Consider the following 20,826-nt stretch of genomic DNA (forward strand, 5'->3'; position numbering starts at 1 on the left):
TGCATAAGTGGGTTCCGTAAGTGCACAGCTATTTGCAGGGAAGGGCCACATTCAGTACTGACACCGCTATTTTCACAGGGGAGGGCTATCCTGTGCACGTCTGAGCAGGTGCGATATGAGATGACGGGGTTCAAGGGAGTAACCGCATGAGGCGAATTTGTGGACCAGCGGGTATGTGGATGCGTCAGTTTCTACTTCTTGGTCCCAGGACGTGGAAGGTCCCCCAAGTTCAAACTGTCCATGGTCTATGCTGGTGACACTTGACTGGAGGAGACGGAGGATACCTCGGTCTTGCTCTGGGATACGGTCGAGGAGACGTCGTCATCCCCAAAGGGGTTCTTGCCGCAGCAGATGGTGGTGATCATGCAGTTACGGAACTGAAGGGAAAGAGAGAGCAGTGGCGCCTTTGTACGGTGCTCACAGCCGCTATGGCCAGTGGCACCGTGCTCTGATCACGAGACAAATGGCACTTCTCTGGGTTACGTACAACACCTTGCCCACTACAGAGATGCAACCACCCCTGCTGTGGCAAAATGTGGCGGCTCTTCTAACTGCACAGGCACAGGGTAAGGCAGAAAGCGAAGGGTGCCAGGGTCAACTGCAATTTGTCCTGGGATTGGAATAGCGGAGGGGAGGGGGACGGCTATTGGGTAGGAGGGAGGTGCATCTGCAGAGCTGTGGTGAGGCTCACGACTGGAATAGCAAGAAGAGTGTAGGTCAGGATCAAGGGCCATGGTCAGCGCTGGGTTCGGACACAGGACCGGGATAGCAGAGAGGTTACAGGCTGGGACTGAAGTGCATTGGCAGAGCCGAGTGGTGTCCCAGGGACTGGAATAGCCGGGGTGCTGCAGGTCAGGATCAAGGTGCATCTACAGAGCGGAATGGGGGGTGGAGCCCAGAGGTGGACTAGCAGGTGGAGCTGCAGGTCAGGACTGAGGGGCCCAGAACTGGGAGAGCAGGGGGTGCTATAGGCCAGGTTCCAGGCACACCCTGAGAGTTCTAGGGGAGGCCTAGGGCAGAAACCGCTTTGGCAGGGAGGGTTCCGCTGCCTAGCCCTGGAGATCTCACCTGTTTGTTCATGAGGACATAGATGATGGGGTTGTAGAGAGAGGAGCTCTTGGAGAAGAAGGCAGGCACTGACATGAGAGTAGCGGAGAAATCCGCCCCCTTGTTGGTGAAGATCCAGAATGCCACCACAGCATACGGCGTCCAGGCCAAGAGGAAGCCCAGGACCATTAGGATCACCATGCGGGTCACCTCCCTCTCCGCCTTCTGGGTGCTGGCCGACTCTTGCTGCTGCGCGGCTGCCTGTGGGCGTGGGAGAGGGCAGTGAGCCGAGGGGCACTCTGCAGTGCTGAGCAGTCTCCCCCATCAGGCAAGCTAGAGAGAACTGGATATCTGACATGGCGCGGGTGGGGGAGCAGGCAGCGGGTCTGAACCCCTTTGCTATGAAAGCTCACCCCTGGGGCTGGAGACCTTCCAGTTTGTACTGCATTATGCCCAAAAGGGAACAAACCACTGCACAGAACATGGATGAGATCCGGGGGGCAGGGACCAGATCCACTGCTCAGAACCTGGATTGTATCTGGAGCATGGGCCGTTTCCACTGCTCAGAAGTTGGACTGGAGACAAAGGAAGGACACAAACTGGATCCACTGCTCAGAACACAGACTAGGACTGGAGCACAGACTGGGTCTACACATGGAACTTGGACCAGCTCACACCCAAGGCATCACACACCCAGTCATAAAGTGCAACCGATGAAATCTCTTACCTGGAGAAAGGAGGGGTTGAAAAGGCCACACACCTGACTTTATTTGTGCTTGCGGAGAATCATCTTTGCTTTAGATCCCCCTATGAGGCACTGAGCCCCATCTTTGCCCGCTGATTATGGGTGTGACGTTCACAAATTATGGGTGTGAAATCTTATGTCTCTTGCCCCTTTGCTAAGCCGGGAACCAGGGGGCGATTCATAGATTCCATGGCAAGAAGGGACCAATGTGATTGTCTAGTCTGACCTGGCCAAACAGGTGTGGGCTTGTATTGCCCACCAGGTGATGCTGCAGGTGCTCCAAGGAGCTTGTTCTACAGTTGAGGACCAACACCCTCCACCCCCTTGTGCTCATTGTGTCTCTCCTTCAAAGCCTGAGCAGCTCGACGCATACTCTACCTCTCGGACTTTGCATATGAGCCGTCCATAGGAGAAGAAGATGACCACCACCGGGATGACGAAGTGGATCATGAACATGTAGACGACGTAGGATTCGTTGTGGTAGTCGGGGTTGAGGGTGTAGTAGTCTGGGCCGCAAGAGCACTGCATCCCCTCGGGAATGTATCTGCCAAGTGAGCGAGCAAGCAAAGCAAGAGGGTTAGGTTGAACGTTTCACAGGGGCCTCCATGTTTGGCCTTTGGATGGGGCTGGGTTGAAACTAGTGAGGTGAACCAGAGACTCTGTATCTTGTTATCTGCAACAGGGTGACTGGAGAGCATGGGAGAGCAATCAGGTGATTCCAGTGTAAAAGGCAGCGGGCACCTGCAGGCAGGGTGTGTTTGAAAAAGTAGCTGGGACTGCCAGAGGCAAGAGGAAGCCGGGCTGTAAACTGGGGAAGCCCAGGAAACAGGAGGTTGTGTGGAGCTGGGGCTGGTGGAAGGAGCCGAGCTAGGGAAAGTCTGCATGTGGGCCTTGAAGAAGGGAAGATGAGAAACTGGGTGTGGGTGTGTGGACTTCCTGAGTTCTGGTTTTGGACAAACACTGTTGCCAGCCTGAGGAGAACTGGGGAAGAGTGAATTAAAAGGTTGAGCTTAGAAGGTCACTGATGGGCCTTCTCAGCAGGCAGTGAGAAGCCACGGTGCTACATCGACAATTCCCTGAGCCTCTGAGAATGGTAGCACCAGCCAGAGCCGTGGGTGCAGTGCCCAGGCATCGTGCATGCTCCTTCCAAACTTTTCTGCCCAAGCCCGTCAGTCCTGACCCACAGCCCCTACCCTCCACTACGCCAGTCCTGGGCTCCCCACGCATGTCCTGCCCTGCAGTCGTCTCCCCCCTCCCCCCGTCCTATTGGCATGAGATGGTGGGCCATACTGCCCCGTGGGGCTCCGCTGAGTCTGCTGCGCTCCTTCCCCGTGTGATGGGAGCTGCTGTGAAGCGTCGTGCCCCCATGCCGGGCAGACCAGGAGAGGATCATGCAGGGGTAGTGATTCGTTCAGGAGAAGGCGGCGAGTGAGCCAGGCGTGTTTGCCGTTTGACCCCTTGCCCTCAGACACGTAACGTCAGTTCGTTGTGACGCTCACGCCCTCCCAAGGGCAGCAGGTTCTTTATTCCCGTCCCTACGTGGCTGAGCATTTGGCTGCTCTTGCTCCAGAGGAGTGGCGATAATGGGGAGCCTGTAATGAGGCAGCGTTTCTCAACAACTGGTCCGTGGAGCAGTGCCAGCCCCTGAGGTCTCCCTGACACAGCTGCGGAAGGCAGCAAGCCAGTCCCTGGTATCAGCATGGTTGAGAAGCACTGCTCTAAGATGTACTGGATTCCCTGCTGCTGACGGGTAGCGTCCCTGACCATCTTGGCTAATAGCCATTGATGGACCTATTGTTCGCTCCTGTTTAAATTTTTGCCTGTAGAATTGAATGTAGAATAAGATTCTTTCCATAGGCTTTCCCGGGCACCCGACAGAATTCTTTCCCTGCTATAAAATTCTGTAGGAAGGATTTTTTTTTTCAACAAGACTTATAGGAGGGACCTCATTCTCTATGAACTTCTATAGGACTTCAGAGTAATATCGTTTGTGGATCGAGCTTTGGTTGTGGGGGGAGCTAAACCGCACCCTGTTGTATTTCTGTAGCATCCTATTGGTTTCATCCCTGGCCAGTTCTTTAGTGCTTTTCCATAAAGAGAAATTTGGGGAAGGGAGGAGACCCAAACCAAGAAACCTGGTGATATTTCTTAGTGTATCAGATTTTGGGTTCCTATGACTCAAAAGCAGCTTTGTTATTTTAATAGCCCCGTTCCTGCAGGTCACATGAGTAAATTTACTCCAGCAAGTAGCCCCATTAACTTCAATGGGTTTGCTGCCAGGAGTAAAGTGAAGTCTCTTTCAGGATCAGGTCCCAAATTTGCAGCAGGAGGGCTGCGGTGAGGGCAGTTGCTTTGCCTGTGCTGGAGGGGAAATGACAAGTGAATTCATGTGAAAGACGCCAGATTGACAGCCCTCCTTAATGCTCAAGTCTCGTGTTTATCCACAGAGTACATACAGCAGAGGCAGAAGCCAGGCAAGCTTCCAATGCTGTGCCGCAGTCCTGACCTCCCAGCTCCAGGCCAAGATGATATTTGGGCTCAACTTGAAATGACAGGGCCTGATCCTGCCATGCCGTGTGTAATCTTTACTCATTGGCTTCGCTGGGACTAACTGTCGCACATAAGGATTAACCCCTGGAAGCTGCGATTGTAGGATTGGGCCCCTACCTCTTCACTCCAAATTCTGCTCTAGCTGGTTAGCCTGCAATGGCAGCCGGAACGGGGACAAGTGTGTGCGCGCCTGGCTCCCCCCGAAGAGAAGGCAGCTGTTAGACAGAGCGCAGCAGGTGGCCCATGGCATTAGACAATTGCATTATGAGCAGCCCATGCTTCCTCTGAGGTCCCAAACCAGTACAGAGTCTCTTCTCTATTCACTTGGTGGCCTGGACTCCTTTGTCCCTTCCCTTCTGTGGTAGTGAGCAAAGCGCATGGAGGTCTGTATTTGCCCATGCCACGGTTAGTTCTCACTTCCTGTGCTTGGGTTGATGCACAGAGCTTTTGGGGCTGGAACAGCAGGGGAAGGGGCTGCAGGTCGGCATGGCAGGGCCGTAGCAGAATGCCATGTGGGGCTCAGAACTGGACTAGCAGAGGGTGTTGTAGGGCCAGATTGAAATGCATTGGCAGAGCTGGAGTGAAACCCGGGCCTGGAACATCAGGAGATGCGGCAGGTCAGGACTGACGTACATTGGCAGAGGTATGTGTGGGGGAGCCAAGGACAGGAACAGCAGAGGGGGCCGTAAGGCAGGATTGAGGTGCGTTGGCAGAGCGGTGTGAGGAAGCTTGTAATACCAGGTTGGGTGAGGTTGCATTTTCAGGAAGGATCTCAAAGCACAGAGTCTGATTCTGCTGTCATTAACGCTAGTGTAAATCAGGTGTAAATCCGTTTGTCAATGGCATTACACCAGTGTAAACCCAGGGTAAGCAGATCAGGTTCAGATCCATAACTACGTCTGTGCTTCAAGTGCTGCAGCCTAAGGGGATGCCCTGGCTATTTGGGATTCGAGTATTTAGACAGCGGTTTTTGTCCAGAGGGTTGTAAATCCTGTCTGCGTTTATCACTCACCTGGACCAGCCAAACAGGGGGGGAGCAGCGCAGGAAAAGGCCATTACCCAGGTAAAACTGATGCCCATCAAGGCATGGGTGGCAGAGAAGCGGAAGTTGCCCATGGGCTTACACACCACGATGTAACGCTCTATGGCCAGGACGACCAGTGACCAGAGGGCAACCTGACCTGGGGGAGAAAGAGAGAGAGCGATCTAACATGAGTGTGCTGTTAAAGGACTTTGGTGATAAGTTGTCTGAGCCTGCTCCTATCTGAACCGGGGGGAGGGGTGGAAGTGGTCTTGTGGGCACAGCACAGGAACCCGGAGTTGGGGTCACATGGCTGAGCTGGAACTGGTGCCCTGCAGCCTCTCCATCTCCCTGTGTCTAAATGGGCTTGAGCAGAATCTGAGTCTGCCCCCAAAATGGCCATATAAAGCGCCCAAGTGCCAATCTGAGTCTCTAAGTGTCTTGTTTAGGGCCCTGCTCATTTGTCATCCCCTGAAGTCAATGGGCCAAGTCCCGACCTAGCGTAAGTAAGCATGGCTCGAGGTGTGTCCCCTCGCTTGCACCATGTCTGAACCAGGCTGGATGGCTCTAAATGGGTATTTGGTAAGAGTGTTGCCACTGCAGGAGAATGAGCCGCGGCAGGTGTTTGTGTGTTTATTTACCAAAGGATAATCAAACCTCAGGGGATTATGAGTGTTTAGCATGTGCCATAAGCCTGTTAATGCCCCCAGAATGTGGTTATCTGCTCATAGCTACACCCTCTATCCCCATTGCCTCAAATGTACTTATTACTGGAAATTACCCAGTGAACTTTTTTAACCTTTTTCTTTATTTTTTTTTTAAATCTCCTTGCATTGATTGCAAACGGTTCCCTTCAAGAACTGGCTCTCTGAGCTATGTTTGGTTGGCCAGATTAGTCACAAGGTATCATCTCTGTTTGCTGGTTGGATGAGCGCAGAGATGTAAAGTTAATTCATGCTGCTCGGAAATGGACTTTTTGCACGCAGTTGTGCCACTGAGATTCGATCACAACCCTGCCTGGAGGGGTGGAACATTAAAGGGCCACGAGCGTGGTCAAATCAGCTGGGTTTAAAAACTCCACTGAATAGTCAGTGCAGAAATTTTTCTGTATTTGTGCAGCTCTGCTCAAAAATATGGACTGAACCCTGTTTCCGCTCCTTGATACTGATCATATCATCTTTCTTATTGAGAGCAACCTCCTTTTCTTTCAGCACCCCCATTCTGCCCCAGATTTAGACTTTTCTTCCTCCTTCAAAAGCACCAAACTCCTCTTCTCTCGCCCCAGGCAGACTACAGATGGATCTTTCTACCCTTCACGGATATGGATCGGACCTTCCTTCTCCTCCCAAATAGTGACCTGGCCCTTCTCTTGTATAAAAAACCTGCCCTTGCTCCAAACTGCAGCATTGGTGCTGTAAGATGCATTGCTTTGGGCCGTAGCGTGGGCTAAGTTTCCCGTGCACTGTTTCCCGTTCTGAAAGGACCACTCTATGGGAAGTTCAGTCTCTTGGACCTTTATTGTCCTTGACCCCGCTGCTCAGGTTACCAACAAGGGGGCCCAATTAACGTTGTGGGTGATGCTGCTTGCTTGGAGATAAAGACCCACCCGCTCCTTTGATGTAAGGCTGCTGACTTGGACTCTGATGTGGTGCTAATGTCTGGCTGGGTTAGAAATGATAGGTGGGGGAAGCCGCCTTATTAGGGGGGGCAGTATTCAAACCCGGGCCTCCGCATTAAGGTGCTCGGTGCTGTACATGAGTGCTGCCAGCAGCGCTACAGATGGACACATTAACCCCCAAAGCCAGAGGACACCAGGTCAGACTGTGGAAGGAAGAGTCATTTTCAGTCGGGCTGGATACCAATGAGTGTTGAAAGTGACCTACTGGGAAGGGCTCCAGCACAACATTCAGCCGGGCTCATTCTGAACAGCGGTGGAAGATCTTGCTAAGACCATGGCTATTACCAGGTTCAGCTCAAGCTGTGCTTGTCTTAGTGTGGACCCTAGCAATGGGCTCAACCCCAGCCCTTCCCAGTTCAAACACCCCTGAACTTTGGGTCCCAGATCCTTAACTGATTCCTTGTCACCGCCCCCTTTCTGAAACTCCTGGCATGTTTGCTGCTGTTGTGGGCTTCCAAGACCATTGTTAAAAATCCCAAATCTATTTTGGCCATGGCAACAGAGTGGCACTGAGCACATGGGCTTGTCATTGTGCTGGTTGTCAAGTCACTGGGCTGTACTGACAGGGAGGATGTAGCATGGCCGCTTCATTTCACTACATGGTACCTTTGCATTACAATGCAATGTCCTCCTTCTGGGAACAGCATGTGTTGATGCCGCATGGGCTCTGTCTACACTGCAATTAGGGGGTGTGAGTGCAGCACATGTAGACGTGGCCAAACTAGCTTTAATCTAGCTAGCTCGGGGTCTGGAGCAGCAAAGCTGCACTAACATAAGCTGGACAAACCTGCCTGGAACCGCGAGTAATGACTCGCATGTCTAGTCCGTGCCGAAACATGCGCGGCCGGGGCTTTGCTGTTCCAGTCCCCAAGCTAGCTAAGATAACACAAGCTTCTGCTTGGCTATGTCTATGTGTGCTGCAGTGCGGACACACCCTGAGAAAGCAGGAACTCAGAGAGTAACAGCCCACTAGAGCAGCCAGGAATGTTTCAGTGGGAGGAAATTCAGATGTTCAGATTGAATGCAAGCCACCTGCCTGGACGGCACGCTTCCAGCTGGAAATAAACCCAGGGCAAACTAGACCTTCCTTCCTCTCCTCTTTCCTCCAGCTGGGCAAACCCATGCGTCACTCTCCCTTCCCTGCATGCCCTCTGCTGTCCCAGCTCTTACCTCCCAGTGTGGCGAAGAAGCCCTCCACGGCACAGCCCATGGGCCCGAAGATAAAGTAGCCATTCCAGGCCGTGTAGAAGGTGACCGTGAAGCCAAAGCAAGCCATGAAGAGATCAGCCACCGCCAGGTTGACCAGGATGTAGTTGAGGGGCTGCCGCAGCTTCTTGTGCTTGAAGGTGACGAGGAGGGTGAGGAGGTTGATGGGGAGCCCGGTGAAGATGAGGAAGAAGATGTAGCAGCATATGACTCGGTACTTCCAGGGTTCGGCCAGGTAATACTGTGGGTATTCATAGGGGCTCCGCACCAGCCCTGTTTTATTGGAGAGCGGCACATAAAAATTGATACCTTCTGTCCCGTTCATCCTTCTGTTATTTTAGCAGCTGCTCTTTATTATTTAATTGTTTCTTTCTCTTTTTTTTTTTTTTAAACCAATATAACTTTAGTTTCAACCTCAATAAAAAAATAATCCCTTCCCCCCCGTCAAAAAAAAATCCTTAAGAGAATGCAGAGCTGGTGTGTCATCCCTCATCTGCATCCCAGGGCTGGCCCCGCCAGGATCCCATGGGGTTTTTATATCCTTCGCCCACTTCTGCTGGGGCGGAGGAGGGCATGAGGGTGGGAGGGGAGGATTAGGGTCTAGGCTAAGTTTGTATGACAAGGGCAACGGGATTGAGAGGGGTTGACGGTTTAAGCATCCTCTAAGCAGCTAGTTGGCCCCAAAACCTGCATTAAGGCGTATTAATTTCCATTAAGTGTTTAATATCGTTGAAGGAATTTGGTCTGTTTGGAAGTGAGGTGAGGCAGGAGGAGAGTGGTAAATTGGCAGGTGGTAACCATGAAAGAATGACAGGTGGGTAGAATGGTATAACAGAGAGAGGAGTATTGGAGCGGGATTTCTGTACCCACTTAAATTCAACCCAGATTACATCCTTTGCGTCTGCCCAGTAGCTAAGAGGACGAGCTGGTTAAATTATTTGAGAGGAAGGATGGTCCGGTGGCTAGTGTGCTGGCTTTGGACTTGGGAGACCTGGGTTAAATTCCCAGCTCTGCCACAGACACCCTGTGTGGCCATGGCCAAGTCACTTAGTCTCTCTGTGCCTCAGTTTTTCCATCTGTACAGTGGGTTCTGTTCCACAGGGTAGGGGGTCTAGTGGTTAGTGTAGGGGATGGACAGTCAGGACTCCTGGGTTCTATTTCTAGCCTGATCCCGACTTCTGCAAATGTATTTGTTAGTTGCCAATATTCAGCAAATAATTTGGAAAAGCAATTTCTGACCTCCTGGGTTGTTTGTAACCTGCTTGCTTGGGCTGCTCAGTATTTGATATTTGCTGTGTGTGGTGGGTCGCTTAAGTGACATGGTACTTTTTTCTGCTCCCTGACTGGCTGGCTGGCTGAAACTTTTTCAGACAGAAAACAGTGAGTCTCGCCTTTCCAATGTTTGGTTTCATGAGCGTCCGAATACTCGAAGGGTGCAAGTTACGGATTCTGAGCAGAATCAGGTCCTCCCACTGCAGGTTCTGGCCTCATAAAAAGGGCAGCTGAACCAGCAACACTTGGATTTTGGATCAGAGCTGCAGAGCTTGGTAAGCCTGAACCCCCACCCAAACTGTGTCATCGGCATAGGTGCCTTGGAACATTGTGTACTTGTGTCACGACGTCACCTTTGGGCATGTCCACGTGTTGGGACGCAACCAGCCTTCTTCTCTTGCAGGACACTCCTGCCCATGGCCGGCTCCTGCCTACCTCCTGCTCTTCAGGAGGAAGTTATCATCATCATTTATTATGTGCATCGTGGTAGCACCTACGAGTCCTAGTGATGGCCTAGAACCCAGCTGTGCGAGGCACTACAACCACAGAACAAAAAGACCGTCCCTGCTCCAAAGAGTCTCAATAAGAACTGGGGTTTCCAGGCTGACATCTCAACCTCAGTGACTTTGTGAGCCACATGCGGTTGTGATGCCAGTCTGCCAAAGGGGAAAGTCTGGGTTCTCTTCAGCTGGAACAAATGAGGCTCTCGCTTCCATGCAATCCTTTCTCACAGCCCACACTACAGCTTAGCTGGGAGGTGGATTGCGTTGGGTCTTCACTGCAATTAGGTTTCTGAACTACGTAACCGAACATCTGCTTCTCACACACCCCAGTGGCCTGATCCTGTTGGAAGTCAATAGCACATCTCCCATGGACTCGGTAGGGACTTACTAAGGCCTGGTGGTCTGTGGTCGCCCCCTTTTCCTTCTGGAGGTGCAGAAAAGGTCACAGGGTTTCCCAGCAGTGCCTCCCTTCCTTCCCGTGTTCTGCTCCCCCTTCCAGGATTGGGAAGCCAATCAGTCTCACAGATTTGCAAGGATTTGGGGCAGCCAGAAACTGGGACTGGACAACAGGGATCACTCAATAAATTGCCCTGTTCTATTCATGCCTTCTGAAGCACCTGGCATTGGTCAGGGTCCAACGACAGGATGCTGGGCTAATTGGATCATTGCTCTGACCCAGCGCGGCCGTTCTTATGTTCAAGGAGGCTCCTTGGCCACAGCTCTAAAACCAGCTTGACAACTTGCCATTCTTTGTTCAAGGAGCAGCAACTGCAGGAAGGGAAAGCCTGGTTGGCCTTGGGCGTCCTGTATTCCTGCCCAGCTAGTCCACTTTTCCTGGAGTGGCTTAGATAGCCCCATTAGGTGTTGCATAAAATTCATTTCAGCATCCTTGCCAATTAGGAGCCCTCAGGTCTTTCTGCCTCCTCTTCCACTCCTTGGCCAGGACTACCCTGCAAGAATCTGTCTGGTCTACAAGTATGCCATGGAAAGGCAGTAAGACGGTTGAATTAACCCAGTTGGACCTTTCCTGGCTCTCTTTGACTCATTCCAGAAATTGCAGCTACGGTGGATGAGCATTTAATTTTGCAGAAAGCTGGCATATCTGTTTGTCTATGTCCATACATGTCTGTCTGTGCTCATCACCATAGTATCTAAGCAAGGGAAATCACATCACCAGGTTTCACAGGAACCCAAATACTTAATCATTAGTGTTTTGTTCTCCTTAGGCTGTTTTTTAGTGTTGCATCGCGGATGAAATACTGTGTGTGTCACTCGGATTTAGGGGAGTTTGAGTCTGAGTCCTGCTTTTGTGTCTAATCCATATGCTGTAGGAGAATAAGTCTACTACCGCTGACAGCTAAAGGAGCTGCTCCTTTAGCAGTAGTGGCTTGTGCTTTTACTGCTGAAGGGCCAGGATTCAAACCCCACTGTTAGCCCACGTAGGGTCATTATATAAGTTCCAGTCTTGGCTTAGCACCTCTGTATAAAGTATTGCAAATGGTAGAAACACAGTGACAAGGAACAGGTCTCTCATTATTTCAACCCTGTAAAGAGTTCACTGAGGCAGAGAAAAACCATAGAGCTCCACAGCTGATCAAGGGTTCATTTAGTAGTAGACTTGGGCGGACATAGCATGGAGCATTATTATTGTTTAACAGTTCTATTATAGAACTGCCTAAAGGCCTCAGTAAGGTCAGGGCTCCATTGTGCAAGGTGCTGTACAAGAAAAGAGTAAATGATGGCCTGATTCCCATTGGGAAGGGGAAAACACTGTGTTTTCACAAGCCACTAAAAACCTACCACCTATAGACTGACTCCCCAGTGACTGGAATGCTGATAGCATCCCTACCTGCCTGGGGGCTATTCAGACCTATACCCAGCTAGAAGAAGGGACAGCACATCCATCAGGGATTTGGAGAGGCTGGTGCATGATCTGCAATGAGGAGGTGGCTCTTTGGGAGATGAGGGGAGAAGGAGAAGGTCTGGAGATGGCCTGAGAGAGAGTGGCAAGAAAAAGCATGACTGCTCCACACTCGAACGGAGTGAGCAAGCGGGGCAGAAAGGAAGGTTTCACCCTGAATCCTCAGTGCTGAATTTGGGTCAAGGGGAGGTTATGTCATTCCGGGAAATCCATCAGAACTGGGTCAGAACTAGCCCCAAACTCATATGCTCCCTTCCTTGACCCAAGCTCCCCTTTTTTTAGTTCAGGATGCTGGACGCTGCTGCAATGGGAGAACTGCCTAAGGCTACTTAGCAGAGCTCTCCCGCTAATCTGTGACAGGTGGTGGCGTAAATGGCCCTGATCTGTTAATACTGTAAGCTTTAGTCCCTTCCCCCCAGCCGCCCTCCACAGAGATGAAGTGGATGGAAAAAGTATACGTCGTCTCAGTGGAGAAACTAGATCGTCCCAAAAGCTGTGTGCGCGTTGGGCGGGGGCGGAGGGAGGTTTTAGAGTGGGCTGCAGGGCGGGAACGGAAGGCCAAGAGGTAGGAAGAATGATATCTTTATCGCTGGCATGCTCTGATCCTCCAGCTTTGGTCTGAAAGGACAGAGAACTAGGACATAGCTAGCGGAGGCCAGAATAATCAGGTCATTTAAGCGAGGGCTAAAGCCTACACCCTTGGAAAGGGGCTGATGTCATCTTGATGCAGGAGTGAGACATAACTGTGTGGCACCAAGTCACAAAATAATCCAACCTGATTCATTTTTCCTCTCTAGATTCTCCTCAGGCTCCTTTCTGGTAAAGCACACACGTCCCTTCATTGCATAGTGCTCCCTTGCCATCGTGTCTTGAAAGACACTTTTATACCTCTCCTGAGAGTGGAGGAGGCTGGTAGACGTACGAAAACTGGATTCCCCTACAATGAGCCAATTTCAAAAGATTCAGACTTCAGGCTCCATTCAGATGAGCATTCAAAAGTTCATATGTTTCTCTGAGCTTTTATTTGCAAACAGGCGAGGAGCCACTCTAGCTATAGGCAATCTAGGGAGCTGCCGAGGGTAGCAGATTTTTGGGTAGCCATTTAAGGGGGCTGATTTGGCCCAGCCACCCCTTCATCCTAACAGACGGGTGGCCAGGCCAAATTTGAGTGAATGGTGGTGTGTCCTGGCACATCAGGTCACAAAAGAAGGTGTCATGAGGGAGGGTCAACTGAGCCAAATCTGCCTCCCGAGGGTTAGGAGAAGTGGGGCGGACGCTGAAGTTTTGCCTACAGTGGCAGATTGTCTTGAGCAGCCTCTGAAAATGTGGGCTGAGAATCTCATGGGAATGTGAATTTCTAACTTCCAGACCTTCATATTTTCATGGGAATAGCCATCCAGACAGCATTCTTGCACTTCTGTGTCCTCTCCTGGAAGTATAGAGACACACAAAAAGAAGAATCGGAGAAGGAATTAAGCCAGATGTTTTTGGAGCTTTCAAGAGGCTCAGCTGGAGTTCGGGAGGAAAGTCATATTGTAATCAGAAAGATTCACATATGCGGATCAGTTTACATGAAGGACTAGCTAGAGGTCCCTGGTCTTGTATTCAATTTTGGAGGGTGACAGTAAAGAGGAATGTCTGTGGATTTGAATTCAGATCTCCTGAGGCAAAAGGCTGGGACAGTAACTCAGTGTGTCTGCATTCTTACATGGACATGAATGTTACCTGATCTACTGTGATGCCGTCGAAAAAGCTCCTTGTTTTTCGGTCGAATTGGGCTCCAGCACCAAGTTCAGACCTGGATCTAGTTCCCAATTCTCCCAAAGGTGAAGGATGGATGAATCCAGGGGCACAGATTGACCCCTTTTAGAGATGGGATTGAGCACAAAATGTGGATAATAATAGTCATACCTTGCTTCTGCATCTGGATTTGAACTTTACCAAAGTTGTCGGGTATTGAGCTCAAATATTCCAGTGGAAGCCCATACACCAGCCTGAAGCTACAAAACTAAGGAAAGAGAACAGGATTTTCAAAAGCACCCAAATCTCATGGGCTTTCAGTAGCACATAGGCTCCTAAACCACTGAAATGTGTTTGAAAATGTTTCCCAGTGTTACTAATCTAATATGCAGGTGCTGGCACCCAGAGCTAAAGTCTAGGCACCAGATACTCAGAGAGTGTAACTCAGAGAAGCCCCATTGACTTCTTTCCGGGTTCCAGGGCTGAGGCTGGTAGATTTCTTTCCAGTATCACCATTCTTTTCATGAGCTCAGTTTTCTCTCCTTGCAGCACAAGGTTAACATGTAGGTAGAGCAAAGATCAAGCTGGGTATTGCAAGCTCTGGTCCTCAGTTGACATGGATTTAGAGTTCTCACGAGGTCAGCCGCAGTCAGCGTGATACCTAAAGGCCTCAGGTCAACTTGGAGGAGGAAAATGATACAAGGGCTGTTTTTTCCAGGATGTGAACTTGGATTCCCCCAACCTTCTATGCACCAGTAATGAAAATGGAAAGTGATCGCTTTAATCTGGTATCTGTTAGGCAAGGAAACCTCTTATGACATCTCTTGGAGTGATCTGCACAATTTAATTAACATCTTCATACCCAGGCGGGTAAATGGAGAATTTGGACCATGTTTGACCATGCAGAGAGTTAATCACTCCCTTTTTGCCAGTGGAGTTACACTGTTGTTTGTCCTCAATAAAAGGAAGGGTTTTCCTTACAGAGATTCCACCCCCTCCCCACCCCAAGCATATGCTTGGGTGTGCTCTTTGGGCCAGGGACTCTCTCTTCCTAGGTGTTTGTATAGCACTCAGCACAAAGGGGCCCTGACCATGACTGGGGTTTCTACGCGCTACCTTAGTGCAAGTAATAATAATAAATGGGAAACTTTCATTAAAAGGCTATGAAATGTCTTGGACTTGGATGCAAGTTGACACGTCAAATGACTTGGGGAGTTAAATCACTGGATTGACAGCCCTGGAAATCCCATTTCTCCTCTGTCCGCAGAACCAGGTAGTGCAGGAGGAAGGATAGTGATTATGGCAGTGGACTGGGACCTTGAAGGTCTGGGTTCAATTCCCAGCTTTGCCACATAGTTCCTGTGTGACCTTGGGCAAGCCATTTAATCTCTCTGTGGCTCAGTTCCTCCTAGGGATAGTAGCACTGGTGTCATGAGGACCAATGTCCATTTGTGACTGTGAGGTGCTCTGATACAATGGTGTTGAGGGTCACCTAGATAGCAGCATTGCAAACTCCCTACATCTCTGATCCATCTGCCTCCGGTAGCCTTGAGAGGGGACTTTGGTGTCCATGGCCCACTTGCTCCTTTGTCCTCTCGGAGAGAGACTCAGCAAAGAAGTAGCGGTGCTTGTGATGGGGATGCACAGAACTGAGACTCTCCAACTCGTTTCATTCGAGTTACCATCAGGTGCCAACAACTTTCAGCCTCTATGATGACTGAATCCAGAGAGGAAAAGTCCATTTTCCTGTTACCAACCCCCTGTGCCATCCGGTCCCCCAAATTGTATCAGGCTGGATCCACAGCTGGTGTAAATCAGTCTAGCTCCACCGACTACATTGGCAGGGACGCTTGTTTATGTAGCTGAGGATCCGGCCCCATAGTTGTTTTGCAGCTGAGTTTTCATCTGGCAAAAGCCTGAACTTTCCCAGAGTCTGAATCACAAACAGCTCAAGTCATGACCCCCACCGAGATCAGAGTTGTCTTTTGTTCTTCAAAGGTCAGGGGCATTGCAGGGAGATGCAATTCATACTTCCCTGCCTCCTTCTAATCAATGCCCTGACTGCCCCCCTTCCGATCTGAAAGGGTCGCATGTCTCAGCGCCTGCTCTGTAATGGATTGCTCGTGAGCCGTCTCTCCGCTTTCCGCCTTTGTTCCAAACCCTGGACCCTTGCAATAGCCCGAGTGGGGTTAGCCTGGAAGCCTCGATGGCTACCCCCTTCCCTGCTTTCTGACATCCTCTGACCGCTGTCCAGAGGTTAATGAAGAGAGAACGATTTAGCACAGGCAGAAAGGCGCTGAAGGCACAAAGAGGGTTTAAAAAGTGCCTTGCTGCTCTCAGGCAGCACGAGAAGGGCAAGGCGAGTTGTTGGGAATGATGAGACAATATTCCTGTTGGCCTGGCTACATGGTTCAGTGACCCTCTGACGAGCAAGAGGCCTTTGTGTTTTAAATAACAGGAAAAGTGATTTGTTAACTGGGTGCTGGGAAGAGTCTAAGTGAGCGCGCTGAGTCAAGGCAAAAAACTCTGTGTGTGTGTAGTCCAGCCACGCCAGCCCACTGGTTCCAGGCCTTTCACAGATGGGGCCTGATTCGGAGGCCTGGTCTGTGCTAGAAAATTAAGTCAGCTGAAAAACGTCACTCGGGGTGTGAAAAATCCACACCCCAGAGGAGCGTAGTTAAGCCGACTTAACCCCCAGCGCTTCCGTTGACTAGCTACCGCCTCTCGGGGAGGTGGATTACCTACGCCAATGGGAGAACCATGCCACTGTAGCATTTCAAGCATAGACAGGACCTCAGTCACAGTAAGGCAAAGTACTTATATGGCTGTCGTCATACACCATATTCTCCCAACACCCCTGTGAGGCAGGGCTACTGTCCCCATGTTATGGGGGGTGGGGACCTGAGGCACAGAGATGTGAAGTGGCTTGCCCAGGGTCACACAGGGAGTCTGTGGCAGAGGAAGGAATTGAATCTAGGTCTCTTAAGCCCTTGTCTAGCACCCAAGTCACTAGACCAGCCTTCCAATGCACGTAAAAAAAAATAAAAACTCATCAGGAAAGTAACAGGCCTCCTAAAACCCTTCCCCAACACACACAAGCCTTGACCCCTCAATCCTCCCCACCCCAACATAAACTCCAAATATAAAAATTCCACCCCATTAACACCTGCAACCCCCAGCTTGCCCTCCACCCCAAACAGAATCAATCTGGTACAACGGGTTAGTCTTGCACTAGAATGGGAATAATGTGGATAAATGTGAGTGGAACTATTTGTGGGTGTAAAACTTCTGCCCTTGAAAACCACTGGCCAGTGCTGAGAACCTGGTTCTTGGAGCAGATTTGTGCTATTTGCATTTGACCAGGTTTATAAAAAATGCCCTGACCTTGATACCACTTTTCAGAAAGGTTTGCGCATTCCTCCTGGAGAGGGAGAGAGCAAAGCTGGGACTGTAGCATGATTTTCCCCCCACCCTCCCAAAAGAAGTCCCCATCCCCATGGCAGATAGGAGCGCTGCACAGCTAGTGAACTGAGCTGCTTATCTCTGGCTTGTGAGCTCACCGACGGGAAAGGGGTTAAAACGAGATAAGGCCGGAGTGTTATGGAGACCATATGGAAGGGGAAGAAAACCCTTTATCCTGTAATTGGATTCAATCCCAGAAGCTCCTGCTGGAGGTGAGCCTGAGTGGAAGTGACAGGTCATGATCTGTGAGGTGCTGTCAGCTGTGCTGCCCAAAGCAGGATGTGTGTGCACAAACTTGTAGATCAGTCCATTAGGGTGGATCAAATAGATTTAAATGTGTGACAGGGAGAAGTGAAGCACGGATATATATTACAATTCACTTTGTTTTTCTTCAAGTCGGGATTAACTCTGCAGCAGGTGACAGTTCTAAGCGGACGCTCCTAGCCCTCTGGTGGCTAGAGGAATGCATGCGCTGGCAGGGTGCAGATTGTTCCTCTTTGGCCCATGTGGTTTGTCCATATTCCAGGCTTTACAGGGTTCTTTCCATCAAGAGGAGAAATTGATGCTATGAGTCAGGTATAGTCTTGGTGCAATCTCGTTTCTTTACAGAAAAATGCACCCAGAGTCCTGTTTTCCTGAGCACACTACTGCGTATTCCCTGAACAGCAGGCAGTTTGCTTGCTCAGAAATCTCCATGTTGGCCCCTCCAGCGGCCTCTGTGCCCAAGGGTTGCTGTCTCTGCTTCCTCTCAGGGTCCTCCTCAGAGCTCCTTCTCCAGACTTTCCTCTGGAATGCACAGGTTTGCAAAGTACAAAGCCAAAACAAAGCCATCAGGCACCAAGGGATAGCAAGAGCTTTTGAAAGATCAGTCCACTGCACGTCTTGTATGTGGATCAAGCAGACCCCCATATCCCCTCCCATTCATGGGCCTCCCCTTTCACCACTGCTGATCAATATCATCTCTGCGACCGCCCCAGAAATTGCTTACATGGAAAAACAAGGTGTTCTCCAGGACACCGTTGTCTCCTGCCTGCAGAACGAGGGATCCCAGAATGGCTGCAAACCTTGGTTTTTTTGTGTGTGGGACTGTCAATGTTTTTCAAAAAATCCATAAAATAGGAGGTAGTGTATTATTGCTGTAGAAGACACAGATTGTATAGTGTCACTTCATATACAGTGTATTGCTACATGACATGGGTATTGCCAACCCAATGCAGCGCAAACACATTTTCAGGTATCTGTTAGCTGCTGTGAAACAAACCAAAGACATCTTCTAACATGGATGATCAGCGATGCAAGCAATGCTGTCTGTTCCCATGAAGCCTTCCCTCAGTTGCAGCAACTGAAATTAACTTTGAGCAAGCCTTCCTCCCAGCTTTGCTCTCCTTTCTAAAGATATCACACAATAGCTGGAGCAAACAGCAGCATTGCCTAGTGGTTGAAGCAGAGGAGAAGTTGTCAGGAGTTTTGTTCCCGAGTTTTGACTCCCCCCAAGTCACTGTACAGACCAACCTGTTCAGACTTGGGTGCCTAACTTTAAGCACCTGAATAAAAACTGCCTGGTTTTTCAAAGGTGCTGAATAACCACAGAGCCCTTGGATTTAAATGGGAGTTGTGGGTGCTCAGCACCTGTGTTATCTGTTATGTGTAGTATGGTAGCATTTAGGAGCCCCAGTCATGGACCAGGGCCCCATTGAGCTAGGTGCTATACAGACACAGAACGAAAGCATGGCCCCTTCCCTAAAGACTGTCCCACCAGCCCATTTATTTAGGTGCCTAACTATGGATGGTTTGAATCTTTTGGGCTTCACCTCTTGGTGTCAGAGTCTGCGAGATGTGTATAATAATAGCTATCTTGGTGTTGTGAGGCTTAATTACTCTGTGTGAACCATTTTGAGATCCTCCAATTATAGGCACAATACAAGTGCAAAACATTATTAATTAATGTTATTAGGCATTATTACCATGACGCTCCAAAATACTCTAGGATCACCATTGTAAAAAGTGGAGTCTTAGGGTTTGTCTACACAGCAATGAGCCACCTGCAGCTGGCCTGTGCCCCCTGACTCTGGCTCAGGCCAAGGGCCTGTTTAATTGCAGTGTAGACATCTGGATTTGTGCTGGAGCCCGGTCTCTAGGACCCTGCAAGGTGAGAGCGTCTCAGGGCTGCAGCCTGAGCCAGAATGTCTATATTGCAATTCACTAGCCCCTTAGCCAGAACCCTACGAGCCTGAGTCAGCTGGCATGGGCCAGCTGCAGATTTTTAACTGCAGCATAGACATACCCTTAGACAATCCCTGTCAAATAATACAATATATATTTTTATAGGAATTGGGGGAACAAAGTTTTGTGGGTATTTTTGTTCCCATTCTAATTTTGGAAGTGAAGTTTGGTCCTGTCTGTATTAACTTGCACCAGTATTGGAGCAAATTTCTCTAACGCAGACGTCCTCAGCAAATAGACATTGACCCCCGAAAGTGAGACATTTCCACCAGAACATGAAAGGTCTTATTCTGTGGTCACTCATCTCAGTTTTAAAGCAGTGTCTTTCCCTTGACGCTAATGGAACAACTCCTCATTTCACCGTTGAAAGCAAGGGGAGAACAAGTGTTGCCATCTCTTGCAATTTTTGTCGCGAGTCTTGTGATATTCGGTGTTTTCTCTTAAAGCCCCAACTCCCAGAGTCATATGGTTGTGAGAATCTCAGCTCTCTTTGAAAAGAAGTTTCTAGCCCTCACAGTTGCAGAGAAAAGTTTGCAAATGTGATACTTAAAGGCTCAGGCTCAGAGGCAGCAAATAAAAAGAACCCAAGATTTATTATGTTTTAAAATGTATTGGTTGTTAAGGTCCTGCTTTTTGAACAGTTAGAGATCCTTGGAAAATGCCAATTGTTTTTTGTGAGAAATTTTAGGGGGGGGAGAAAAAAAAAGATTTCGGGGGGGGGGATTTCAAAATACCCCAAGAATTTTTTTTTCAGTTTTTCACTGAAAAACTAGGGGAAAAAACCTTTTTGAGAAACATTTTTTGGTAAATAATTTTGGATTTTGTTTTTTAAAAAGTCTTGTTTCAAAAACCAAATACTTCGATCACAAATAGACTGGTAAACTGAAAAAAAATCTTCCCAAAAGAGATGTTTACCAAATAATTTGGGATGGAAGGAGGTCCGAACTGGAAAATTTCAACCAAAATGAAAATTTTCATTTTGTCAAAAAGCTGTTTTTCATTGAAAATAAAAGATGACCAAGTCTAAGGGCAATGCCAGGAGAAGCAGATCGAAAGTACACAGAGGCTGGCACTGGAATAGGAATTGCTAGTTGCCCTCAATTAAAATGAAATTGGCAAGCATCTTATTTTGGAGATACCGGAATTATTTATCCTTGTTTAAGTGGGGGGAGTGCGTTCTAAGTTTGTGTATCAGTTGCTTTAATTTTGCCCTCTTTTCCTTGCTGTCCTTTGCTTTAAAGCCTTCTATGGATGTATTCCGCACCATCTATCTGTGCCCTTTATCCCGTAATTGGATTCATTCCTTCCTCTCAGCTCACGTTGGCCTCCTCTCTGTCCCTTTACATAAGGGGCTTGATTCCCTACTGCCTGTGTGCAGTGGGTGTAAAAATGCTGCCACCAGTGCGAGTGAGCAGTGAATTCTGCTTTGGCAGCAGATTGTACCTGCTTGCATGGGTG

The 20,826-nt window shown here is 49.5% G+C and overlaps 1 protein-coding gene across 1 annotated transcript; it reads right to left on the reverse strand.

Moving 5' to 3' along the window:
• Window positions 1-245: 245 nt before the first annotated feature.
• On the reverse strand, window positions 246-8,572 carry LOC137142369 (blue-sensitive opsin). Its single transcript, XM_067531686.1, has 5 exons — window positions 8,212-8,572; window positions 5,355-5,523; window positions 2,171-2,336; window positions 1,069-1,308; window positions 246-377 (listed from the first exon to the last, which is right to left on the reverse strand). Exons 1-5 carry the CDS (start codon window positions 8,570-8,572, stop codon window positions 246-248), a joined length of 1,068 nt encoding a protein of 355 aa, XP_067387787.1.
• Between the last annotated feature and the right edge of the window lie 12,254 nt (window positions 8,573-20,826).

The sequence above is a fragment of the Emydura macquarii genome, unplaced genomic scaffold, assembly GCF_026122565.2.
Source record: "Emydura macquarii macquarii isolate MOO-44397 ecotype Brisbane River unplaced genomic scaffold, CSIRO-AGI_Emac_v2 contig_3220, whole genome shotgun sequence".
NCBI classification, from domain to species: domain Eukaryota; kingdom Metazoa; phylum Chordata; order Testudines; family Chelidae; genus Emydura; species Emydura macquarii.

What these genes read in the sequence shown, in the direction of transcription:
- LOC137142369 (XM_067531686.1), bottom strand. Translation starts at nt 8,572, where the DNA reads ATGAACGGGACAGAAGGTATCAATTTTTATGTGCCGCTCTCCAATAAA. An exon ending in CTTCTTCGCCACACTGGGAG is followed by an intron (nt 5,524 to 8,211) that starts GTAAGAGCTGGG and finishes TTTCTCCCCCAG; the next exon opens with GTCAGGTTGCCCTCTGGTCA. An exon ending in CCCCTGTTTGGCTGGTCCAG is followed by an intron (nt 2,337 to 5,354) that starts GTGAGTGATAAA and finishes CTCACTTGGCAG; the next exon opens with ATACATTCCCGAGGGGATGC.